Source organism: Alligator mississippiensis, chromosome 14, assembly GCF_030867095.1.
Source record: "Alligator mississippiensis isolate rAllMis1 chromosome 14, rAllMis1, whole genome shotgun sequence".
NCBI classification, from domain to species: Eukaryota; Metazoa; Chordata; order Crocodylia; family Alligatoridae; genus Alligator; species Alligator mississippiensis.
The window spans coordinates 42,641,678-42,669,120 of NC_081837.1; the positions used below are offsets into that span (position 1 = coordinate 42,641,678).

General features: G+C 48.6%; 1 protein-coding gene and 1 long non-coding RNA gene across 2 annotated transcripts in view; one reads left to right on the forward strand and one right to left on the reverse strand.

Annotated features, from left to right (window-relative positions):
- The window catches only part of LOC109286242 (membrane cofactor protein-like), a 62,351-nt gene extending 58,333 nt beyond the window's left edge, over positions 1-4,018 (forward strand). The window contains exon 10 of the mRNA XM_059717702.1: positions 2,986-4,018. Coding sequence (XP_059573685.1) covers positions 2,986-3,010 — 25 coding nt within the window. The 3' untranslated portion in view covers positions 3,011-4,018. The remainder of the gene's footprint in view (positions 1-2,985) is intronic.
- Positions 47-14,279, reverse strand: LOC109286243 (uncharacterized). The gene is made up of 3 exons (XR_002094225.2): positions 14,203-14,279; positions 12,181-12,272; positions 47-1,172 (listed from the first exon to the last, which is right to left on the reverse strand). It is a non-coding gene; the product is annotated as an uncharacterized LOC109286243 (long non-coding RNA).
- Between the last annotated feature and the right edge of the window lie 13,164 nt (positions 14,280-27,443).

Below are 27,443 nucleotides of genomic sequence, written 5' to 3' on the forward strand. Positions count from 1 at the left end.
AGGGAAAGAAAAAATCAAATCAAATCAACTCTTCCCCCCTTTCTCCCCCCAATAAATACCCATGCATTGCACAGCAGCCTCTGCGAAGTTGTCATCTCCCCCCCCCACGACCGCGACCACGATCACGACCACGACCACGACCACGACCACCCTCTGCATCGCAGCCATGCCGGCAAGAGCGACATTAGTACAACCTGTGCAGAAGTCCCATTGAGAAAACAGCTCTGACGCAGAACCCAGCAGTGACATCCAGCCAAAATATTCATGCAACCCACGCCGGGTTTTAAACTTAGGCAGCCTCCAAGGGGGGGTGGGGTGGGGTGGGGTGGGGTGGGGGGGGGAAGAAGGGGGACCTGCAAATAAATAAGTCAATAAAGAGCAATCCGGCACGGCGCGAGCCCCATCCCGATCAAAAGGTACGTACGTGGGGAAGATGGACCCCGAGCCGAGGAGCTCTGCCCCTTCAACATCTGCGCAGTCCTCAGCCCTCTGCTCGCTCGCTGTGCAGCACCGCAGAAGAGAACGTTCCAGAATTTTCCTCCCGTTAACCCTTCTCGCGTCTGCCCACCCTCCCTCCCCGCGGGATTAAGCGCGTCGTGTCTCCAGCATCGTCAATGGGCGAACCCCTCCGGTATCGACTCAGACCGAATATATTCTTGAAAAACGTCGCCGGACGGTGCCAGGAGCCCCGGTCCCTGATGGTGTTATGACTTCTGTTTCTGGATCCCTCTCTCTCTTTTGCTGTCTCTCTCTCTCTTCTCTTGCTGCAGCAGGGCTGTTGCTAGTAGACCTATCGACGGAGCTTGCTCTCTCTCTCTCCGAGCTCTGTGACGCAGCTCAAAATTCTCCAGGCTGCTCCTGGTGTTATAGCAGCGCAACTGCAGCTCTTCTAGAAGAGAGTCGGTGCCCACAGTGCCAGGCTGAGAAGGAAAGTCACTGCTGGACTCTGCACCTTTCGTTTCCTTCGCTCTGTTCCTCACCTCCGTGTCTCTGCTCCGCTTCCAAGCCTCGCACGCTTGCATCGTTCCCTCTGCTGCTTACTCACGCCGGCTCAGCTCACTCCTTTAGGGTCGGTCGTCGGTAGTACAAATCTTGAGCAAGTGCAGCTGAAACCACGTCCGACTTTGTGGTGGTTTTTTGTTTTTAAAAGCAAAGCAAATCGTCTCCCAGGCCTGAAAGAAAAAGAAGAACATACGTGCCAACAGGATGTTAATGCATCGTGTTAACTCTTTCAGCAACGTGCTGGATTTTTGGGAAGCAGCGTACGCAGGCCCAGAGCCTGCCAAGGCTCATGGACGTGCTCAACTTGAAGCACAATTGGGCCTCACACAAGCCATGCTGAGGCCAGCTGTGAGCATTTGCAAACCAGAGATGTAACACGACACCCCAGACAGCTCATCAATGGCAATCAACCCTCGGCCCTCTAGATCTGAAAGCCGGATCCTCTCCTGCCACGGCTGCAGGATCTGTTTGCATTGGCCTGTAGGCAACGCGACTCCCCGCGCAAGGCAACGCACTCCCCAAGCAGGCCCGAGAGCGACACCCCGTGCGAAGCAGGTTGCTGTAAATACCAGAAAGCTGTAAATACCCTCCTACTCCATCCAGCCAGATGTTAAGATACAAGGAGAAGATATAGCTTCTGCCCAGCTGGGGGATTTTGAGACTCAGAATAGCATTGCTTGGTTCACTGATAATATTAATTGCAGGCCAGGAATTCTTACGAACAGGTAAATCCTTTCACCTAGCATGCACACGTGAGCCTGCATTAGCCAAGGAAAATGTTGCAGAGGGGAACAGCTCCTCGGGTTAACTTCAGTATGACATAACCAACTTGACTGCTAGGCAAGGGAAGGTATCAAATTATTCATCCCAGAGAATGGGAAACCTAGGGGAGGAGTAAAGGTAGGGGAAGACGCCAGCGAAAAACCACCAGGCATATAAGAATTTCTACATCAGTTTGTGTCGGCATGAGAGAAAGTCTGTAAGGGAAAGAAAGCAGTATGGGAGACCACAACAAAAGACACACGCTTGCCATTTCAATTCTGGGTTTCGCTGTCGGCTGGGGGCTCTCGAGTTTTTCAGCGCAGCCAAAGCTGAAATAACCAATCTTTCTTTTCCCTTTGCAGAGCCTAAGCTATTTTGGGATTTCCCTGTACTACACTGAAAGTGACACCTGTTACACATATAGACGTGAGCAAGATCAATCACAAGCTCCCAACTTCTCAAATAAAACGCTGCAAAAAAAAAATGCAAGTCACCGAGGCTGTTTGTCTGGGCAGAAGAGTTAGCTTGGGGGAAGGAGAATGGCCTTTCCAAGCCAAACAGAAAGCAGAGCAGAAAACATGCAGTGCCTGATGCAAAGGAAAGCAGAGCATCCAGACCTTTATACCGACCAAAAGAGACTACACTGAAACGTGGGTGCCCGTATAGACAGCAGCAGCAAGGACTGAACCCACAACCTTTATCCTCAAAGCAACAGGCCCTAGCTAGCTGAACCAAGCTGGTTACAAGTCAAAACTGTGGCATAATAGGTACTTGAAGCAGAGGCTCAGGAAAGCCATTACCTCATAGACTAACCTAGGGCTGCACAGCTGAAAGCAGGGAGCAGCATGTGGCTGGGCCCATCAGAAGCAGCGTGAAGGGCTGATGAGAGTCCAGAGGCTAGATTTCACCATTTTGCACGTTAGCATCCACATTACTGGCTACTTTCATCTTACCCGGGTTTCCAGGGAGGAAGGGGGTGTTTTTGTATATACAAGTCAGCAAAACAAGATAGAAGCCAGGAATCCCTACTAGCCACCTACCTAGCCGTTATCGGCCGGCAGGCTCCCCATAGGCCCCGTGGGACGTGTCTGCGAAGTAATTTATCAGCGACTACGTACGGCAAGCATAGGATCGCAGTGTTTATATGCTAATCAATCACAAAAGTTTGTTGCATCTTCATCTCTCACCCTGCCACTCTCTTCTCATTTTTTTCCCCCTCAGGCCACATGGTCTCACCAGCCGTTGACTTTTTCGTAACTCTACATTTCACGCACCAGCGCTCACGGTCCTCAGATAGTACCTCCGCCACGTGAAAGCAGCACTGCGGGTGATGCAAGAACCTCAAGGAGCCTCCATCACAGACGGAGAGAAATCCTTCATCTGCCTATCAGCTAGCATGTCGCCCTAGGGCTACTGTAGATGACTGCACCAGATTTCCATCTTGGCTAGTAAAGCCTTGCCTTGTGTTACAGTTTAAATACTGTCAGCCCCACCTTCCTCTAGAGTACAGGAGACTGCAGTTGTTCAAAATTAGGGCATGTCCATGTTTAACTAAAAGCCCTAGATCAAATAACCAAAGGCCTGTGGAGTGCCAGACAAGCTCCTGCTGGAGAATAAATGGGGAGGTGGAGTTGTTAAATCTGCATAACCTCTTGACCTCACTCTCCACATAAATGACGCTGCAACATGTCATCTTGGGAAACAGATGGTTGTAAAGGGAACCAGACAAAGATCAAGAGCATGGTCAAAAAAACAACGCAACTTATATAAGTGCTTAGTACCGACTCCATCTGCCTACAGCCAACCTTTCCGACAGCACGCTGTAAAACATGGCCCTGTAGCCTGCAGAGTGCTTTGCAAACATTAATACTATTTAGAAATGTGTCATTTTAAAGGCATTGCCTGACTGTATCAGAACAGGGGGCCATCTAGTCCATCCTCCTACTTTTGGCTACAGCCGTGTTTAAGGGAGATGCAAGGGTTGAGCTAGGCAGCAAAGTGGCTTTCCATCCCATGAAGCTTTTTAGATTTAAAAAATTGTTTCCCAGCCCAAAGCATCAAAATCACAGTAAAAAAAAAAAAAAATCATCACAACAATTTTAATCAACCAGCTAAAACAATCTAAATTTGGGGCAATTAAAATACTATTACAAGAATTTTTAAATGCTTCATTTTAGTGTTGATGGTTTTTTTTATAACATTTGTAAATGTAAAGTTACAGTTTTTAAAAATAAAAATCGTTTTGCTTGGAAAACGGGAAGTGTATCTTTTGAAGATTTTGAAACAAAATGTTTGGGAACAACTTCTCTCCAAGTGTTTGCACAACAGAAATCTCATCAAAACCAACCCTTTGCCACCATCAATTCTGCAATTTTCCAACCGAAATATGTTTGGAAGCAAAATGCTCAGCCAGGTCCATGTAAGGAATGCTGTAGCAGGCAATGATGGATTACCCTGGCTTTTGTAAATTTTTAAAAATTGGGATGTTCTCATTATCCACATAAATATTCAATTTTTAAAACCCTTGCAAAGATCTTGGTCTCCATCCAGGATGATGGTTTGTGCAGTATTCCTTATGCCAATTCCAAGTACAGAGGCAACATGAGTTAGCAATTCTAAAGCAACTAGCAAGCCTTTAAGGGGCAGCTTCTGAGGACGGCATTAACCCAGTTTTTCAGATGGGGGAACTGAGAGAGGAGCAAAGAAATGCATGCGAGGCCTCAGGACAAGTCAGTACCAGAGCCGGGATTCAAATACGGGCATTCCTGACTCCCAGACTTGCACTCGAGCGGTGCTTGCTGCTTTGTTACCGCCCTTAACGTGCACCGAACCCTCAGTCAGCGAAAAGAAAACGAGTTTTGTTCACTTGAAACAGATGCTGCCAGAACATTGTGGCTTTTAAAGGAAATCGAAAGGAAATTATTTAAAGGGGTTTTTTTTAAACATAAGTAGGAACCTAACTTTTCAAATCTTTTTTAGATTTTATCACACATACCACATGCGCATATGTACATACACACATACACATGCACGCACGCAGGCTCGCAGTTTTAGGATGCTGTAGCGATGACCACAGAAACATGGAGATGGCCAGCAAGCTGGAAACATGCTACTCCAAGACACAAGTCAACGTTAATTTGTGCACATAATGTAGCCTATAAGGAAACAATTTAAATGGTCAACGTTGTGTTGTATTTCATTCCAGGGGTTAGCTTAATCTCTCCTAAGGAAAAAAAGTTACCTGCATCTCATCAGAGTTGGGTCTGGATTAACCATGGCAAGTTCATTTTACCAAAACTAGTTCGATCAAGACATGACAGGGAACCTGGCTTCTGTAAGACTTCCAGATCATCCTGGATTTGGGTAGGCCAAAAGCATAAGCAACACTCACTCCTCTGCCGTGTCCACCCCAAGGCACATACATTCTTCTCTGCCGTGTGCACAGCATTTTTCTTGCCTTTGCTCCTGGCCCTGGCTAGCACCAGGAACAGCAGATGCATATGCAAACATTCAGAAAAGCTGAAACTTGCCAAGACTATTGAAGGCCTTGAGTCTGTGCACCTACTTGTACGTGCACAACCAACCGCAACCACAAAACTGACCGCTCCCATGCGCCGCTCCCACACGTACATTGCAAAAGCCTGCAGATTGAATTCCTCTGCTTCACAGAGACCGGCTGGGGCTCTCAGGTGAAGAGGCTATAGAGACTGTACATCTGGAGGTTGGGCAAGCAGTTCTCACTGATAACCAAACTGATGGCACAAGCCCATGCCTGCTGGGCAGCTGCAGGCACACAAAGCGCCCGCACACCCAGGTATGCAATCTCGGTCTGCTGCACAAAAAGAAAAGCAGGACCTGAAACAAGCCCAGAGGTGAAACCGTGGCCCTAGCCTGGAGAAAAAGCTGTCCTACGATTTATCCCAGTGAGCCTGAGCAACGTCCAGCTGCAGGCAGCAATCCATGTCTCCTACCCAGCCAGAAGGCCATAGGCACATGCAGGCCGAAAGGGAACCGCATGTCTCCCAGGCTGCAGCCCCGTCCAGCAGCGCTCGGCTACGCTGGCCGATTCCACCCCGCATCTTGCAGGGTTCATAGCAACAGTATTAGAAAAAGGAGCCTTGTTAAGAGATTGGTACGTGTGGCAGTACGACACCCAGAACCACCTGCCACGCCGGGGGAAAGCAAAAGGAAGCAGCCCACCTCCATGAGCAGGAGCGTTTGTTAACTTCCAAACCTAAGGAGCCAATGGTGCTTAAGCGGCCATAATTATTTCAGCTATTCGCTGCTAAGAATAGAGCCAGTGGGGGTGGTCTGCACAGCTGAGGTGCCCTGACAGCACAGTTGGAGGTAGCAGGGATTGTGGTGGAAGCATGGAAATAGCCGTTCTCTGCGCTCGGTGCTTTGCAGCATCGTGAGTCACTGAAATAAATAAGGGGGAAAGATATAGTCCCTACACACGAGGCGGCCTACAGCACTGGAGTGTGCTTGGTGCTGAGGCTCGAGGGCCGGCAAGGTAAGCAACAGGTTGCACACAGCTATAACATATAGCCATCTCTTATGTTTCAGGGTGTGACATGCTTATAGCCTTTTCATGGGCGCGGCAAATTTTGGCATCTTGAATATTAGATGACACAATAAAGCTGACCCTTCAAGTACAAAAACCCTTCTAGGCTCAGTTTTAGGAAGCGTGGCATATGCAACAAACCCAAGTGAAGTCATCAGCTCATCATCAGATAACGGCTAACCTGGTCTAGGCAAGCTTTACGCCAGTCTATCCTTGTGTATTCCTATAGGAGTCGGGATGCCCGTCTTACTGGGGAGGTGGAAGAAATAATTAAAAAACAATTATTTAATAAACCCATACTTTATAGAGAAGGAAAAATGCCGGCCTCCTTGATGCCACTGCAGACACAGCAGGTCAAGCTAGACAGATTTAAGCAGCATCTCAACTGGGGCACGGACAGGGCACCAGACGGCTTCCTGATACACTAAAAATAGATTAATTCCAATTACAGCTACACTTCTGCTTTTTCAGGGTTTCCAGTTTCACATGCTTAGACAAAAGCCTATGAATGGATAGGGTGGGATTATCACCCATTGTGGTAGAAGAAAGGCAGGGTTTCTGCAGACAGCTTTATTGCATAATTCCAAAAAAAATGTAGTCCTTTGGCTGAGCTAATAAAATGATGATACATGGTTTCCCTGTGTTACGCATTTCTAGCACCAAAAGGCATCCTGATGCAATTAAAACTCATCCTTTACCAGCATTAGCATGAAAGAAGGTACAAAATAAACTCCACTGGAAAGCGAGGATTCAGACAACTGTCTTTTGTTGGTTAGTCCTTAGAAAATCACCATCTTCCTATAGGCTTTTTGAACCACCCTAAAAACTTAAGAATTCTGTAGTGGAGTCCTAATTCTCTACCACAGCACAGTTCAGAAAGTCTACAGAAAGATTATTTCCTCAATTCAGTTGTATAGGACTTGAATGTAGCTTCTTGTAAATCCCTTTTCATTCTCATTGATTTCTAGAGAATGTTTGTGAAACACTCCAATTTATCATTTAATGCAGGACTTTTTATGTTATAAAAATATATAAAAATATGCATATTTAAACTCAAACCTTTCAAAACCGACTGCTTCATTTATCTTGTGAAACTTTGTAAGCTTGTGTAAATATTCTCCCTTCCCCCTCGCCCCCCCTTGAAGTCTGTCTATCAAGTAACACAGTTTAAATTTTTAGCTGGTTGATGCATTAGTTCATACCCCACAAATTATCAGACTATCAGTACATTCATTTTTTTTTTTTTTTTATCTGTCCCAAGGTAATGCCTACCTAGGGTTTAGGCCTACAATAGGCTTGACACAAACCGGCTATAGAAACACAGCTCAGTAACTCGATGGCACCATCAAATAACTTGTGGACTCTTGAGACCAAGAAATCTTTCTTGCTTTAGACAGTCCTCTACCACTATCTTAGATTTGTTTTACTGAGGTGCAAATGCCCAATGGCTGCTTTCAACTGACACCTCTGTCTAAGCATTGCTCATCCCTGCACAGATATATATAAAAAAAAAAGTATCTGAAAATATTTGAGAAATAGTCACCGAAGAAGGAGACATCTCAAATGTTGCAGCAGGGCCAACAAGCCTGGCAGTTTGAACTCCTTTGTGGTAGACGTTGTAGAGGACAAAGTAAGAGGCATTCCCTGACCCAAACAGCTTGGAGGTAACTTATACATTTACGTTCCTACACACTGGAGCCAGTCAAAGGAAAGGAACCATATTTTTGCAAAACCAATTTCTGTTGTATTCTTGCTGAAAAAAATCCAAATATGGCTAAGATTTCAAGCTCCTCCAGTATCAACACAATGATACCTCACAGTGGCGGTGTCTACACGAGATGCTTTACTGCACAGTAGACTAATCAACTTAGCAGTAAAGCATCACTGTCTACATGTACAGGCGCTTATTGCACAGTAAATTAAATTAAATTATTAAGGGAGATGCCTCTTCCATTCAGATGCTTTGAAATATCCCCCCAAAATCTTTTTTTTTCTCTCTGAACCAAATTAATTCTTCCTCCGGCCTTTTTAAAACAAAAGCAGGTCGCTAAAATGCAGCTCCTGGAATTCAGCAGGTGGTAAACCCAGGATTGAAAACATTGTACTTGGATGGCATCTTTCACCTGAGGATCTCAACGCAGATGTCCAAGCAGATGTCATATCTCACAAGGGGCACACTGAGCCCCTAAGCTAAGTCTCAGAATTTTATTTTTCATTAAAAAACAAGGGTTTTTTTGCAAGATCTGGCCGTTTTTCTAGATCAGAAATGCACTTAAATTTGGGTTGATCTTTTTTTGCTTTCAGGAATTCAACAGCAAATTTTAAGCAAAATATTTGCCTTGTCTATATTTTGCCAGTGTTGATGGGTTGTTTAGTCATGTGGCATTTTTTTCCCATTCCTTTTCCAAAAGGAAAACTTCTGGTTTGAAGAATTTCCCTAGGAAATTCAGAAAACCACCTGCACCACCCCAAACACACACCACACGCTGCAAACAAAACCGCTTGGGGAATTGCCAGTATTCCTGCCAAATGTTTTTCTGTTTTTGAAAACCTGCTTTTTATCAAACTGTCCATGACTCAGCATCTCTCTGTCCCTTTTCTGGGAACAGAGAGCTACAGACCAGATTTTGTCCTGCTGGAAAGCTAGCATCCAGGCCCTGGATAGATTGGGCCAGCAGCCTCCAAACCGGTATCCAAAGTGTCTGTCTGCTAATGGAAAAAAAGCAGTGCAAGAGGGGGACACTGCCCCATTTAGGAGGATCATTTTTGCACAGCGTAACAGCAGCTGCAAACAGCAAAGGAGTTTCTTTGCATTTAAGAATATACAAGAATCACTCCATAATTTTTTGTTAAATATGGCCAGCAGGGCAATGATAGGAGCATTATTTCATTTGTCCCGTGACGTCTATGAACACAAGCCGTTGCAACTTGCTGGTGATGATTTTCTTTCTCATTTTTCCCAAGAACAGGTAGCTGCAAGAGAGTCTCTCAAACAGAGGCATCTCAAGAACTGGGCAAGCTATTGTGCTTTTTGTACAGGTTTACTCCAAAGGAGTCACTATTAGTAACTGCCGTTGTCATTCGCTGCTGGCTTCGAAGAGCCCAGAGGACCAGGCTCTATGGCAAACTCAGCGGGGACAATACTTCTCCAGGCTTCATGCTCGCTGCAGACTTCAGTTCGCACACGTGCAGGACTCGGTGCCCTGATGTTGCACAACTGTGTAAGTGCGTGGAGACCATGCTCTTAAAAAACAGCCACGTGTTTAATTTGGAGCCTCCCTCCTTAATATTCAGAGCCTGAAAGCTTGGAGGAAAAAACCCCCCAAAACAAAACGTGAAAGGCTGCATAAGGAATTAAGATTTTGGGCACATCAATAAGTAACAGCAGATCAGAGGCAGGATCTTTCTGCTGTTATCCCTTCGGCAGGTTCATTTATGCTGACCCCAATTCCACTCTTCAGGCTGTGGCGCGCAATGATTCCTATTGAGCGAGTTTTAAGGAAGTTAACCTACAAACCAAGGGCTGGGTGGGGACCCAGGGATTTATGGTGGCAACCGCTCCGGTTATTGTTGCCTCAGGTGTGCGTAAAATGACGCAAGACATAGCGCTTCATGCGACACTGGCCTGAGCTAACCTGAAGCCCTAGTTTCGATATGTAACCATGGTAACTTGAATTATCGTATGGAGGTGCACGTTTAACCCCGTCATCGTTGCGCCCGGTCTGTCACCTCTGTACCCTGAATCCCGCTGCCGAGCAGTCTCCGACAGGCCCACCTGAGTGACACGCGGCTGCAAAGAGACGGTCGCGACTGTGGCATTGTCATTGCTCCTCTAAATTAAGGAAAGGCGGAGTGGGAGGTGGGGGGGAGGAAGAGGAAGAAATAAGAATGCCATAGCAGTTCATACACAATGCTGGCTCTCAGCAATATGATTAGTTACTTGGCAACCAGAGAAAGGTGTGTCAGAGTAGACGGGACACAAATACAGGCATGCCAGCGTCAGCAACAGTTACAAAATGGATGAGGAGAAGGTCACAATTCCTGCGGCTCATCCAGTGGAGCAGTTTCGGGGAAAAAAACAGGCCAGGGGTTTCACTGCGAAGCGGGGTCCTTCCAGGCTCCCGCGCAGCATTGCTGAACGGTCGGTGCATGAGACCGCATCATATCCAGCAATTCATGCAAAAATATTGCATCCGGTAAGTCAGGACACGGTGTGTGTCTTGACCCCCAACCTAGATGGAGGCTTCCTTGAATGTAGAGGAAAGAGGATCAGATACCAAGCTGACGAGCACGGTGCAAATGCCTTGACTGATTACGTTGGTTTGATGGAATTCATGATCGGCAGAGATTGCACAGGCACGGCCAGATCAACGAGCCTATCCGTTCTGATTGTATAACCAGCCAAAACCCTTAGAAAATGCAAAAAAGTAAGGAAACACTAACCGCTGTAAAGAGAGGTGGAGTTTTTTTTGCTTAAATTATTTAAGATATTACTAATTATGCAGGTTTAAAAAATATATATTCTATGAAGGATCTTTAAGCCCACAGTGTCCCCTACTAAAAGCAGGATTACAATTTTCACATAAAAGCCCACCGCGCCCCACGCTAAAACCAGGATTATAATTTTTACATTGTGATGAACTAAGATTTCAACTGCATTTCATTATAAAAGGGGTTCTCCTGTACACATCAACTTGAAAAAAGTACAAGGAAAAGATAGGTATTGGGTGGATAGGCATGCAAAGGTTGGTACGAACAAACTACCAAGCGTATCAACACAGAGCAGAGCTGGCGTTGTGAGGCAATGGAAGACCAGGGCTGACGTGGATTTTTAATGGCTGGCAGGCAGCTCATGGAAGCAAAATGTGTGAAAATGGTGCCTTTGAAAAGGCCACCCCGTGTCACTGCCAGCACCTGCGGGCTGCCAAGAGGACAAAGTCCCCAACGAGTTCAAGTCCTTCTGGAGTCGCAATGAAAACCAGGGGTGCTAAAGCCAGCGCTCAGCCAGGGGAGAGCAAAGTCTTCTGCTTGCAAAATGTGGAAGAATAAATGGGATAACATCCCAGAGGGACTGAACGCAGCTCACAGCTGTGAAGCCAGGCACGCAGATCCCACCGCAGGAGCAACTATAATAAACTCCTTGCTCTATGCCAGCAATGTGACTGCCTAGCTATGTTGTTAGTTTTCCTTGCCATTACTGGGAACAATGTTGCTTCTAGCCTTTGCAGTGATGAAAGGGTTCAAATGCAAATATCACTGCTGGGGCAGGCATTGCATTGTTACCAAATACCGAGTTGAAAAGCCCAGAGTGACAGGGGTTGGTCCCAAAGCCTCCGGGGGCCTTAACCGTTGCCTTTCAGAAAATTAGTCACTGACCTAACGCTTCTAATCGCAGCGTGACCCAGACGACTCCCGGAACAGCTTTCATCCAGGCCACAGCAAAACCTTTCATTCACGAGCAAACCTCGCGCCTTTCTGAGACTAATTCTGCTGTAACCTGTGACCTTCTCTGTGGGATGTTGAGAGAGAGAGGGGGCATGCGGTTTCCCTAAGGTCATGCAGCGAGCTGGCAGCAGGCTCCGAAACAAAAACCACACGTTCTGACTTTGAGTTTCCAACTTGGCCAGCCCTTTGATTTCGTTATGTTCCCCGTCGGGGCACAATGAACCCCTTCTGCAGTCCCCTTCCCCTTTTTCAACAGACTGTTGAAACCCAGGTGACAGATTCAGCAATATAAAGCAGTAGATGCCCTTGCTTGAGTATAGCTATCTATCAGGGACCAGTTGAAGGGCCGATGCAGGGTGACTGGCTGCATTCGTTGGGCCTCCCAAGGATACAGCATAACTATTTACCTACTGAGCTCCATCCTGCTGCCCTTGCGGTTATCCTTGCTCTTTACCCTTCGGATTCACGGACTTTGCAGCATGCCACGGGACTGTAGATCCTGCCAGAAAACAAGCAAAATAACGAGAAAGAAGGAGCTGTAAAAAGGCAGAGCTGTAGAAACTCTCCCATCTTAACTGACAACATCACTCTACCATCCCATATAGCGTACGCCTTGACAAGGTGCAACAGCCATCCATCTCAATGATCCTCATGCATTGCTCTGATGCCAGTTTCTAACAGAGTTGAACACCTTTGATACCAGGACCTCTAGTAGTGACTTCAGTTTTACCGAAAAATGTGGGGTTTTTTGCATTCTGGATGGCTCAAATTGTGGTGTCTATATCTAGACACCTTTAAAGAGATGCGATTTTCACAGATTTCATAGATGTTAAGGCTGAAAGGGACCTCGTGAGATCATCAGGTCCAGCTCCTTGCGCAAAAGGCAGGAAGTCAGCTGGGGTCATATGACCCCAGCAAGATAAGCATCCAGGAGCTGCCCACGGACCATTTAAAATAGCTCAAACTGAGGAACGAAGAATGTAAATTGCCAGTATAACCACCCCCTTCTAACAGCCTTGGCTGAAGGCCTTTGCTTGGTGAAATGCTCAGCTGAGCAACTGAAGAGAGTCAAATGTGAAAATTTCCCCAGAATCTCAACCCGCTGCCAAAGAGGTGCTGACGATGCCACGAGAGAGCAGAAGCGAGTAAGATGACTTGCTGTCGCCGCTCAGTGTAAAGGGTCAGCAGAAACCCGGGACAGAAGACGTGATTGAGACGTGTGAAAATGAAATCAGTAAGCATCGGCAGAAATCAGTAAGCATCGGTCTCTCATTTCAGACTCTGCCTAGTTTTAAGAGATACCTGACAAGAAAGGCAGCTCTGTAGCACAGGCTGCTAGTGAGTGCTGGAGATTAAAAAAAAAAATGACTTGCCATCTTACCATGAGCCAGCAGATTCAAAAGTGTGGGAAACCAGGCTGCTAAGAGACAGGTTGGCTGAAGGTAGATATGAATGACCTGAAGTCAAAAAAACCCCCCTCTGTGCGTAATCCGTTACATTATTACCCAATATAAGGAGGAAATAAAGGGGCGGTAAGCACGGATATCTCCAAATTCCCACTGAGCAAACATCACTGCATTATCTACTAAGCAGCAGATGACAGCTTTGCTCCAGAAGGAAATGGCTACTAAAGGTTAACCCAATTTATGCCTTATACCAAGATCTTTTAACTTGATGTGCCCAGAAGAATTTGATTTCAGCAACCACAAACAGGACACTCGGGGTCTTGCAGAAACACAAACAGTGAGTGAGACAGCAAAATGTCAAATTGACCTGCCCATCTCCTAAGTCTAGGACGTTAACAGAGGTAGGTCGGCTCTCTCCATTGCACCAGACGTGTCTGACCTGCCTGAATCTTTGTGTTATTTCCCCGTAGCACTAATGTTAGAAAATCCAAACTCTTTGGCATCCGCTGCTGCTCTGCAGCAGTGATACATAATAAATAGATGCATTTGTTAGGGGCAGTTGCCAGAACCTGCCCTCCGCCCCCCCCCCACCAAACTGAATGGAGAACTTAAAAATGGAAGATCAGAGCTGAAGAGGAAGTTACCCAAAAACAGGGTTGGCCCCAACCTGGAAATGTCCTTTCTCTACCTTCTTTTACCACCTCTGGCAGGTTCACTGTGGTGCTGGCTGCGGCTCAGCTCACAGGGGAAAGACTATTATTCTGATATTTCAATGCACGTAGGCCAAAATGTTGCAACTGGAGCCCAACACATATCTGACTAAAACTTTCAGAGAAGCAGAGCCCTTGTAGCTCCCGTGGAGAGCAGCAGGCGCAGACATGCCTAGCACCAGACCCAGGACCTAGAAAACTCTGCCAAAGAAAAACGCTAACCAAGACACGGCATTCAGATAAACCTCCAAACATCCCCCTCCTCTCACGTCTCCAATGGGCACCGCATGCAAACATGCCAGGTGGCTCTTACCTGCACTGGGCTTGTCCAACGGTGCCAACCGTGGATAGAACGAGTACTCCCACGTATGTGGACTGGAGGTGTTGCTGCAAGACAGAGAGGATCCCGTGAGACCAAAGCCTCTGTGGAAGATGCCGCGCACCCCAACCGCACGTAGAGACTAGAGACAATTTATCATCAGCGTTCTTGTTCCCTAGTCCCAGGAAAGGGATTGTGCTAGAGTAGTAAGAAAGTCAAGATACTAAGAGTGGGATTTTCAAAATCCCTCACCATTGGCCTAGTTTTCGAAAATAACCAGCCTAAAACGACTAATATGATTGTCTGTAGTCTGGATTTAGATATACGGTATTTCATCCACTTCTCTGGGGCTTGCTTGTATGTATTACAGACTCTACAGAGCACGGCCCAGGATGTTATCCACGTTTGCAACGTGCCGTGCGGCTGCACAGCGCTGCATAAACACAGGGGGAAGAAATTTTGTGTCTACCGACCAAGCAAATCTGCTCATTTCATAACTGGAAACAGCTGACACGGGCAACTCGTTAGGCATGCACATTCATATTTAAGGTGCCCAAACCCCCACCTTGCTTATCCTTTACAGCTGAGGAATTACGAAAGCACCTTGTTAAGTGGTACACAGGAGAAAGACTCCTACGGTACATGAATTAAAACCAGATAAGAAAGGTCAGCCTTGCATAAACCCCTCCCCAGTGAGTCACACTTTGAAGACAAACTTATCTCCTTCACAACACTAACCTAATAACCTTTAGAGCACAAGGAACAAAGCTTCCTTCTGGAAGCTGCTGCCTGCAATAAGCACTTGCTCAGAACTCTGCAGAATCAGTTAGATCCATTTACCAGGGAACATGAGACAGGGAAACGTCTTACATTCAGGAGATTGATCTGTAAACCCAGGGCCAACAGTGTGCAAAGTGGCTTCCTCCAAAATCACAAGGAAATACACACTGGAGTCTTAGTCATTCCCTGGTAGTTAGTGACACAAATGGAAACAAATAAGGCCAAAGAAACTGCCAACACATTGGTGCCTTGGAGCTCTGGAGCACCGTGGAGGGAGAGGAGAAAGGAGAGAAGTTGTCGAGACCACACAAAAAAACCTGGAGGCTTGTATGGGAACTGAAACTGCCACCTTCTAATAAACGTATGAAAAAGTACTTGATTTTCCATCTCCATGGTAACTTCCTCCCTCAAAGTGCTTTTAACACAATTTGTTTTCTGTTCCTCTAGCTACTTTCCCGGCCTTGGAACAGAGCAGCCCTGGCTGAAGTGCCCGTAGGAGAGTGGCTGGGCAGCAGGTCCCTTTGCAGCAGCACACGACACGTGGGACTTGGTTCCTCGTAGCGGGATGCGTGGGTCGGCCTTGCTAAGCTGTGCCCACGTTGGCTGTGGTTGGAAGCCACAAAGCGAGCCAAAAGCTCATCCAGAGGATGATGAAAGGGGACTGGCATGGCTGCATGCCCTCCCACCTGCCCCATTCCTCCTGGCACGCGTGCTCCTGCAAAACTGCTTGCATGCGACGCATCCAAACCATGATGTTCCCATGTCAAAGCGCCTCTTAGGAACATTTCTGACCAACTCCCTGATCCCTCTCCATGCAGGCCCCAAAGCCTGGACCACACAAGGCACCTCAGTTGCTTTTTGCTACAACTTGCATATCGTCCAGGACTGTACTGCGTTTCTTATAGCGTGGTGCAGGACCCTGCCAAAGGGTATTTCAGCTGCACCTTTTTATTACTCCCTTCCCAGTCAGCGGCACTTCATGGCGGGGGCGAGAAGAGTGGGGGCTGGTTTTGAACTCTTCGTACCAGGCAAGGTAGGGGAACATCACGGGCAGTCCTAGCCCCACGGTGCATCAGCACAGGGCCCTGCGGCGACGTTATGTTCAACCGGCACCTCCCATGCAGATGCATCCCAGACGTTTTCAGGAGTCTTACAAGACATGTGAACCGCAATCTGGAGTCACTCCGCTCCCCACAGTCAACTGCCACCGCCTCTGGGATGAAACACGGCAGTCGCACAACTCAGCAGCTTAGTTTCTTTTGGGGTCCCCACCCTGCGCATTATTTGCTGTCTGGGGAAAGGGAAGGGGACGGGGGCATAATTATCAGGGATCTGTTTTCTGAGGACTCCAGACTGACCTCTCCTGCAAAAAGAAAAAGATGGATAGAGGCTGAGGTGCAATGACTGCCCTAGACAGACATAGGTCTGCGGGCATGGGTGCCTGAGAATTAAAATGCATCATTATTAGAAACCATGAGCCTAGGGATAACGCAGCTGAGGAAGACAAGTGCAGAACGGGGCATGCTGTGCTCACTGAACGAGTGACGAAGTGCAGGTCCCGTGGATTCGGGCTGGCATACAACTGGCCGCCCCATGGCTGCTGCTGCTTGACTTTGCTACGCTGACCGTCCTTTCTGTTCACCAAGACACTGGTGTGGCATGTGAGCCTCGGGATCGCTGCGAGGCCAGGTGAAGAAGAGGGTCATACGATGCGAACAAGGCACACCTGACACCTTTCCGGGCGCACGGCTAGGGACGAAAATAGCAAAGGGGACTGACCTAGATGGTATCACAGACCTGAGAAGTCATTAGGAGACTGCTTGCAGAAGCTAGAGCTGCACAACGACAACAGGCGTCTATCACTGCTGGAGAAGCGCACCCTCTCAGCCTTCAACTCCGGCACGTGCACAGAGGCAGCTGGGAGAAGGTGGCCAGGACTAGCTAAATAGCAGGCAGGCGCTCAATCCAATGACCACAGCTGGAGAAACTGAGGGCTGGAAGCACTCGTTTCTATTCCTGCCCTTTTTCCTGACCGTGTCACTTTATGCAAGTGGGGTAAGACTTGCCTTCCAAAGCACATTGAGGCCCTTGGATGGGAAAGGCCAGGTTCCCACGGTTTATTGCGACGGAGCCAAGGCCTGCCGGCGAGAACACCCTGTACTTGCTGTCAGGTTCTCAGCGCTCCATCACTTTTCAGCCAGCCCCAGAAGAGAAGCCTGTTCCATTTCTATTAAGCAATGCAGGATTGGCCCCAATCAACATTCCCAGGGGCCTTGATTTGCAACAATACCTAGATGTTGCAGATGGCTGTCACGTGCAGGACTTAGGATCATATAAAAAGGAGGGTTGGAAGGAACCTCAGGAGGTCATCTAGTCCTGCCCCAAGCAGCACCAGCCCCAACTCAATCATCCCACCCAAGGCTTTGTTTAGCCAGGTCTTAAAACCTCCAAGGTTGGAGACTGCACACCCTCTCTGGGTAACCTGTCCCAGTGTTTTACTACCCTCCTAGTGAGAAAGTTTCTTCTAATATCTAACCTCAACTTCCCTTGCTGCAACTGGAGCCCATTGCTCCTTGTTCTGTCATCTGCCACTAGAGTCCAGCTCCATCCTCTTTGCAACCCCTCTACAGGGAGTTGAAAGTTGCTATTAAATCCCCTCTCTGCAGACTTCGCTGCTGTTTGCATCAAACGCCATCATCTTACCACGCTCTTCCCCCTTCACTGGTTAGTACCTAAGGGATGAACCGCCCCTACCTCAGCACGGCTAGTCTGGAGCTCTCCTAGAAGAGCACGCCGGCACGATGGAACAGCGATAGAAAAGGGAAACGTCTTAATTCCAAAGAGATTAGACCCCACGCAACAGCCTGGAGGAGATATTTTGTAAATGAGCATCATGTGTCAACAAATCTATCGACGCAAAAGAACCTTAAGCTTCTTAAAGATTAAAGTTCCTAAATTAAACATCCACTGGGATAATATGATTGTGTCACTGCCACAATACACGGCAGCGTGCAGTGTTGCACCGAGAAACCGTGAACCGCACGCAAGTTCCAGAAAGAAACACGACCAGCGACCGTTTGCAGGAGGAGAGGGGCTTTCCTAGTTTTTAGGCCAGTGGTTAGAGCACCTGCCAAACAGTCTACACCCCAGGTTTTAGGCCCTCCAGACCCAGAAGCTCTTTGAACCTATGTCTCTCCCTTCCTGGCAAAGTGCCCTGACTGCTAGGCCATGGGCTAATGAGGCTATGCCAAGAGTATCTTCCTCTCTTCTGCCAAAGCTGGGCAGCCTGGAGGGGAAGATTTGTGGAGCCAGAAGGAGAAAGCTAGAGGGTGGGTGACTCAGTAGGATGGGAGCCACCCTTGGCTCTAATCCCTGCTCTTGTTGCCCAATGATGTTTCTCTCTCTTGCACTGAAGGGTCAACAGATGCAACGGCTGGATCGCAGTGGGTTGACTTCCGCTCTGGCAGGGCATGACCACACTGTTCTCCTCCATTTTTTTGCAGCTTATAAAGAGTTACACGTCCTCCTAAGAGGAAGCAGGATCTGAAATCCATGCATGTGTCTAGGCTAACCACCTAAGCGTGACTCACCTGCTTAAACACGAGTCTGGTCTGAGCCCTCATCTCCTGCACGAGCAAGCTGCGGGCTAGACAACCTGCTGCTATATGATCTTTCCCGTCACTAATAATCCCCCCACAACCCCCGAATCCCCAGTAACACACATGCCCGCTGTTACCAGCTGGGTTTGCAGCCTCATCGTCTCATGCAGGGATCCGGCCGGCTCTCGCAAGCTAGGCTGTCAGTATGTGGAAAGGAGAGCTGTCAGAAACACCTGTGTGCAGCACACGGTGATGGCTGAATACAGCCATTTGCCTTCTCCAAATGCACTGAGCCAGTGCCCTATGGCAAGTCTAAGAAACTGGAAGTTTGGGGAGTTGTTCCCCCTCTAAATGAGCCCTACAGCCAAGGTCCGACTCCCTTCTGCTTATTAACAAGTTCTCATGGGATAGGTGCTCGCCAGGTTTGCAAGAGCGATGCAATAATACTATTTTCCTAGCCAATGCCTCCCTTAATAACCCAGCTACTAGTACATCAATGAAAATTCTCCTTTCAGTCTCACCATCGCTTCCTATTTTACAGCTTTACTGCACATTATTGTGGAGACCTTTTCAAAGGCACACAAGGTAACGCAAGTGTCAATCTCTCACCGAAGCACTTGTGTGCTGTCCACAATCTCTGCCTGTAAGACTAGGCCTTCTCGCATCGATTGTGAAGCTCCTTAGCTTAGAGACAGCATCCTCTCCCATGCAAGTCGATGGTGCATAACCAATAATGCTTTTTCAGGCAAAAGTAACTCAATACATTCTTTTGTAAAGAATTTGAATCCTTGTTTTAAAACTGGAGAGTGAACCTGATAATGAGAACAGGACGTCCGCGGGACCTGCGTACAGGATTAAATACGGCATGGCGCAATATCGGAAAGAGAGGACATTAGCAAGCAAAAGCAGCTGTGGGATTTGACTAAAATATTAGCACAGGAGTAAACACAAAGGTACAAAAGAAACAGAGTCATTTCATAGACCCTTTTTTCCAGTTCCTCTTGGTCCAGAGGCTGGTTTGTTTGTCTGTTTTTTTAAACTCTTTTCAGAAAATTTTTTTCCCCACTCTTATTTATTTTTTAGAAAAAAATCAAGGGCACAAAATAAGCTCATCCAAATTCAATATTGAACCAAACAGCAGTTAACCAGCAAATGCTGCATGGGAAGGCCTAGGCCCCATCTAGCTGTGTTGTTTATCCGGGCTTAAGCTGCTGCAAGGGGAAAGCGTGTTTCTCGGACACGTTTTTCTCCCAACAGTCTCACAATAAAAGGGCTCTCAAACCAGAGCCTGCGTCCTGGATGTTGGGGCAGGACCACCGCGTGCAAGAGGATCAATCTTCGGAAAAGACCTTTTGTGAAGCGGTTGGTCCTATGCGGTGGTTCTCACTCTCCCACGTATGACGGCCCAGTGTTAAAACAGAAACAGGCGTCGGGATACCTCCCCACCCCTTGTTCCCATCTAGCGTTAAAGAAAGAAGCCTTGCTTTTCATGCAGGGTGTAGGGCTGGTCTCCATTGGAGGCATATTCAGGCTGGGTCCAAATTTGCAAAGACCTCTGGCATGTGTATTAAGGAAAGCATTTCAGTGCATGCCAGTCTTGCTGGGTGGGGGACTACTGCTGTTCACCCATCCACCTTCCCACCCTCTGCATTTTGTGACTAAGATAGGGGTTTCATTACGGTGCGTTTGCCCGGCAGCCAGCACAGCGCAGCTCTGACTGCGTCCTCCGCACCCTGCTGCAATACAGGTCAGAAACCAAATACTATTCAGCACGACAGGGACGTCTGATAGATTGCCATGCAGCGGCCTCAGCGCTCCCTGTGCCACAACGCTCTTGCTCTGCACTTAGAGGAAGTGAAAACAGCCCCGAGCGCCGGCGGCGAGCAGCAAACAGAGAACCAGGGCAGACCACGGGATCGCTTCATCGGCTTCTTTATTTACATCTTTCACTCTTCGCACCCTCGCTCTTTTTCCTCCTGTGCACGGTCTTGGTGCTGGGCCTCAGGCCTGCAGCAAAAGGACGCGCGTGGAGCGGGAAGAGGCTGGACAGGCCGGGAGGATGCCTTTGGGCAAAGGGGGCATCACAAGCCTTTGGACTTCAGATGAAAGGGGCATCACAGGACCAAGGCAAGGCTGGAGAATTGGGATGTGCTCCTTGGGACAGTGCGTGACAAGGCCTCCACGAGATCTCCCCAGCATCTAGGAAACTCCTCGGCACCCCCTGACCCCGAGACAATTTGGGGGAGGCTGGCTGGGAGCGGGGGAGGAGGGAAGCTAGGGAATGAGTCACTGTTTCTTCTGGTTGCTTTTTTGTGTGTGCATGTGTGTTTTCGGTGTTTTTTTTCACCTCTCACTGAATCACTGAGCGAACTTTCCGCAGCCAGAAATACCAGCCAGCCCATCCGGAAGCAAACAGCAGCATCTGCTAAGGCGGAGGGGCTGGGCTGGGCTGGGCCTGTCTGGGCTGGAGAGCCAGGCCACCTGACTCGGCTCTGCTCTGCTCCGCCGCTCGGCTTCCCGGGGAGGAGGCCCTTGCTCCTCTGAGCCCGAGTCACGATTTGCATCATGGTTTCACCGCTGCAGTTGTCTTGGCAACCATGACAGCAGACGCACGCATGCACGCACACACACACACACACTCACGCACACATGCACACCCCCCAGCAAAGAGCGCAGAACAGAACGTTTCCCTCTCGCTATCTGATGTGGGGGTTTTTTTCTCCTTTTTTCCAAACCAGGAGGCCTCAGGCTGTTGCGGCTCTTTCGGAGCGGCGACGCTGTTCATCCGTTTGAACTGGGTCACCCCGGCGTGCGAGACGAAATGACCCCTGGCTAGAAACAAAGCCCGTTCCCTGTCGCTGCGGCGCCCGTCCCGCTGCTGATTTGCGTCTCGTTCCAGCCACTCGGGTGGTCTCGATTGATCCCAGCTCCCAGACACACCCCAGCATTTGGACCGCTGTCCCAGCATCTTCCATGCACCCCCCGCCCCCCAGTGAAAAGCACAGGGACACCTAACTGCTAACATCTCACGGCTTGCCCTTGGCTCGGAGATTTAGCTCAGTAACGTTATCCCCTCTCGCCTGTCAGCTACGGATTGCAGAGCGCTGCACAGCCCCTGCGCCCCAAGGCACCCCGGTGAAGAAAGGATGAGAAACTGGCCCTACCTACACGTGGTGCAGAGGCCCTGAGGGTGCTAAATGTGGCACTGGGATATTTTTTACTTGCCTGAGTCTCGACCCCGTGTAAGCCGTGCTGGTGCTGGGTTGTCTCCTTCAGGACCGCAGTGCCAAGCTCTGCGACATCACCTACTCTCAGCCCTTTAGCACAAAAGCCTTTCTTCCCCCTGACAGCTTTTCCAAGGTAAATCTTAGCCGGGCTACTAGCATCGCGTGGTGCTTGCTCCTGCCTCTCTCAACACGTCGACACGTGAAGGCGAGGGACAGGGAGGGCGTGATGAAATCTGCAGCAAGCATCTTCCGACCTAGGCACCGCGCTTCCTTCCTCCCACCACTCCCTCGGTGTGTTTGTTTCGGGAATGAAACAGGGCTGCGGAGGCTCGCGGCCCTGCCATTGGCTCAGCCAGAAACACCTCTGCAAGCCCATTTGCTGAGCAAAGAAAAGGAAGAGGGGGAGAAGAGCAGAAGGGGGGGAAAAAGAAAAAGATACCATGGCTAAAGGGTCCTAGATTCAAACCAGGAACTGAACTTCCCCCTGGCATCCGCAGAGATGCAAAATAGAAATATAACAGCCAAACACACCCCGGGAGGGTATTGGGCACAGGCCTGCGTTCCCGACAGGCTGGCGCGTTCCTGGATTAAGAAACGCCTGCCTTCATTGCAGCCAGCACAGCAAGGGCGTACGGCCCACTTTGCAGGGGCAAGCATCTTGAAACTGGTGTAAGCTTAAAGAGAAGATGCAATATAGCGTCAGCAAAAAGGGAGATGCATCACACTACAAGCTGCTCTGGACCAGGGATTTAATGAAACAGCAACACTTACACCTTTTCATCCGTAGATCTCAAAGGACGCTTCCCCAAGGGAGGTAATGGCCCTTATATCCCCCTCGTCACGAGGGGAAGCCAAGATCTAACGCTGTGAATTATTATTTTATTTTAAATCTTTGTTCAAGGTCCAAATTTGACTGGACAAAACCCACGAGACAAGTTCCAAAATTCGACTGAGCAGAGCTCAGTTGTGAAGTCTGTGTGGCTCTACCACCGGGCGAGTATCCTCCCTCCCAGGCCCGTCGGGCTGGAGCTTCGGATACTCCCCCAAATCCAGGGAGGCATCCTACGTGCAAGCCCCAGGCCCAGAGGCCTTGGGGTTCAGATGCCCGCAGCGTCACTTGATCTTAGGCAAAAAAAGGGCCAAGAAGTGATGTGCTGCAGTCAGGAGGAGGGAATGCAGCATGTGTGGGCCCACTCATGCTAGTTTTAGTCTCACGAGGTGGGTACCAGCACCAGCAAAATCACGGTAGTGTGGATTTCTGTTTCGGCTAGCTGCCCGAATCAATGCCATAGTCCCAGGCCAGCTTGCACAGCCCGCGCTGGGCCTCTATGGCGTCCCTGCTGTAGGGCCCTCGTTCTCTCCTATGGACTGAAGGCTTACATCTCTGCAAATGCAGTGCAGGTTTTCCACAAAGCAAACTACACGGCGCAGCACAGGCGTTGTATGAAGCAGTGTGCATTCTGGGAGATGCACTCATCCCCGAAACATCGGGCTCCCAGACTACAACTCCCAGAGGCACACGGGCCATTGTGGGAAAACGCAGGTTCATACTGAAACATTTGGGGCCAGGCCAACAAACCGCACTGCACCGCTCTGCTGAGAGGGGCGAGGTAGCACATCTTCCTCAAGCAGCAAACTGCACCTCTGGGCCTTTCCAAACCCAACCAGTCCGAATTTCTATCCTGCAAGCTGGGATGACAACAAACACCGACCGGCTCTCAAGTTTCCCCGGGGGCACATGACGAATTCTGCTCTGCTCCGATGCTGCGGTGTCTGTCTGACGGGTAAAGGGTTATGCACTGAAATCACGGTTGCATCAAGCGTGCCGCATCAGGAGCATTTTGTTCTGGGTCTGTCCCATGGACCTGAGTGTGGATAAAGCCCGAAGGGTGGTGAAGGAGCTCCTCACGCCCCTCCAGAACATGCATCTACAACTCTCCCTCTGCCCTTCTAGAGCTCTTATAGCCTGTGTGGCCTGGATTACCAAAGCACCTTGTAATCATTAATCAATCTAATCCTGGCAGCCCCTTGCCAGGTAGAGAAGCATTCTCCCTACTCTGCAGAGGATGAACTGAAACACAAGGCAGATGAAGTGACTTTGGCCACAGTTGGATCAGGAACTGATGGGTGAGCTGGGAAGAGAGTCCAACTTACCTGTCCTGTGCTCTGGTCAGTCAAGCTGTCCTTCCACCTGCTTCATTTTCATTCAGGTGGCTGTCTATGGGGGGAGCAGTCACTACGCACTAAGCGTGCACGCAACTGTGGCCACGCACATTTCTGCAGCCACACTGCATGTGCCTCTATGCATACCGTCCGTGCATTACTTATTTGCATTGCTGCCGTGAACCCAAGACACGGGCACAAACACAGTGAAACCCAACTCCTGTGGGCTGTTACAGGACAAGCCAGCATCCAGGCGACGTGAGCGCACTGCTGCCGTGCTGAGACACGCCAGGTCACGTATGCTGTCATGAGACACCGCCACCGTGCTGAGACATGCAACATGCTAGCTGCTAAACACAACAGGAGGGCACGCTGATGAAACCCTGCATGTGTGTCAATGAGGCAGAGCTTATGCTACTTTGGGTCTGGGAGTGAGCAGATGGGGCAGGGGTGCAGCGTACCCCAGAAAAGCACTGCCCTGGTAAGATGAGAGATGGAGCCAGGCAGGGCAGGGCAGCGTGCTGCGTGGCCGATTGGTGCTGAGCTCACAAACACAAGTGCTGCAGAAGAGTGGGAGCCTGCCTCTGCCTCTGAGCAGTTCTTTGCCCGCGTACAGGAGCAGGGAGCTCAGTGGAAATTTCCGAGGAGATTGCACGGGGCCTTGTGAGAGCGAATCCAACTCCCTGGGAAGAGGCAGCAGCTTCTAGCTCTGTGCTGCATTGCCACAGAGGATCATCTCCAGGAAGGAGGTTCACAGCTAGTGCTGAGCCAAACACGCTGAGACCATTACACCTGCCCTCCCTCCCAGTTCGATCTTCTCAGCTCCCCCCTGCCGTCATCCGTGACCATGGGACACTTTTCTCACACCCGGGGCTAAATCAGAACTGGCCCTGCCCACCCCACTGCAGCCTACCCCACTAAGCTGGACCGAGCGCTGGATTCCTTCCCTGCAGATAGATGCTGCGATAAATTTAGAAAGAGATCTTTGTGTGGGTTACAGACAACAACACGAACTGCAGACTCCGGAGGGGGGGAACAGAGTACAGCTCGGTCTAATTTACTTTTGCCGTTCCTGCTGGATGCATTTGTATTCTCGCTCGGCTCGCACTGCAAAATTAACCTTGTTGGTGCTGAGAGGCAAAGGCGATCGCTGTGTCAGGTGGGTTGATCCTCAAGTGCAGGGAGGGGGTTTTCCAACAGAGTCTCAAGGAGTCCCTTGGGACTCTCAGGGACGGTCTGGGAAACCTGGGCACCGGAGGGTCTGCCGCAAGCCCCGTCACAGCCCCTCTATGCCCCTGACACACTAGTGCTGCTTCCACTTTATTTTTTAAAGCCATTAAATCATTTAAAAAATTGAAAAACCAATGCCCGTATCAGTTTGCCAGCCTCCTCTCCCAGAACCATGGGCCCCAGTGGCCTCCCCTAGCCAACACACACAGACAGTTCAATGCACGTTTATAAATCCTCCATAAACTGAGTTGCACAAGAGAAGAAATCTGAACAATTTTCCTGTAATAGACTATTAAGAACTTGTACCACCAATTAATCTATTAATTAGACAGCTTATCATCCTTCCACATGTTAGCAGGTTGCCAAAGCAGCATCTAGCCTCTGGGGCAGGCAGGAGATAAGAAAACAGGGAGGATACAAACAAGGGGAAAAGTATTTAAAAGAAAAAAAAAAAAACCACGGTGCCTCAAGTTACAGATCTAGAAATAGCTAATAAATAAGGGAAGCTCAACAAACATGTCAAATTAATTTACAAGGAGAAAAAACAAATGTAACCTGAAAAGAAAGTCATTGGGTGTCTAACCATCAGCAGGGGCCTGTAGGGCATCTTATACAATGCAAGTAAAAGGCATTCAGAAACATAAGCCATAATAGGATTCAAGCTTTTCTCCACAAACACAAAGCTAGGCATGTTAAAAATAAATAAAAATTTACTCTCTCTCTCTATATATATCCACATCTCTCCATAGTTATCCATATCTATATCTATATATATAGATATAGATATATATATATATCTTTCAATACCGGTTTTGGCTGGAAAAAAAACACATTTCCTCAAATCAAAACCTTTCACAGGTCATTTTTTCAATGGGAAACCATCAAACCTCTTCAGCAAGCTCCGCCTAGGGAAAACCCATCCTGTATCCTGCAGTGGTTTGTATTGGATGGCCTCTTTTAAGCCTGTAATGCTATGCTGGCATTTCAACTCTTACATTATTTTACCAGTAGCCTATTTAGGGTAATTTGTCAAAGCGTCATCAAAATACAACAACTAGATATTTTCAAATGGCACTTTTCAAAATGCCCTTTGCATAAGACACTTTAAAATTGTCATTTCTATTAAAAAAAAAACCATGTCAAAGTGTTGGACTTTCCTGCAGGAAAATCCTTTTCCAAACCAGCTGTACTAGACAACTCCTGTTTTTATTATTATTTTTTAAAACCACAGCTTGATTTGGTGCTGCAGTGTCTTGGTGGAAGAGAAGATGGGGATCACCCGGTCCTGGTGCATTTTGACCAGGTGGTCATGGGCTCATGTGCATGAGTGGCGCTCTGGGGTTTTGCCTGTAGCAAGCACCTCTCGGGTCTCTGCCAACCAAAGATTTCCTAGATTTCCTAGACATTAGGGTTGGACAGGACCTCGCGAGATTGAGTCCAGCCCCCTGCCCTCAGGAAGCCAGCTGGGGTCAGATCACCCCAGCAAGATAATCATCCAAACGCAACTTGAACGTGTCCAGAGTAGGTGCTTGCATCACTTCTATGCAGTGCTGAGATCCATCTTTGGCACAAATGGCAAAGAATTTGTGGTTAAGTCCTTGATTCTGACACATATCTGGGGTTCCCCCGCCTACAGCGCACGTTATTCTGGACAGCACTTTTTGGGCATGCTGCTGCACATCTACCTACCTCTGTTGGGCAGTTTGCCAGGCCCAATGCTGATACTGTATACGTGTCTTATGCTTTCGCTGTATTAGTTTTCAAGCCCTTGCATAGCTGCCTACTTATCTGTTAGAGCTGTGTCTCATTGAATCTCTGTGTCGTATTTTTTCAAACATGTCTCACCTCCACAGGAACAGTTCAGCTCCCCTGCTGCTAGCAGCCCTGGGAGCCCTTCGGTATAAAAACCACTGGCTAACCCCACCCTTTCAAGCATCTTGACATCTCTCTTTGCTCAGAGCAGGTCTAATTGGCAGCTCTTTCCTGTCATGGGAAAGCCAACAAAGCTTTCACTTCAGTCCCTTAAAAGGTCCACCACAAAAGGGAGTCAGGACTTGATAGGTTCAATATTTCTAAGGCATAAAAAGCCACCCACCACCACCTTTGCAGATCTTCTGTATATTGTAAAGAAGCAAAAAAGGAAGGCAATGTTCTTTTTACCTTTGTGGGTCACCTCTCTGCAATTTCTCCAGAGGGCCTGAAATGGAGACGGAAGGAAATCGCAGAACCTTCCTGA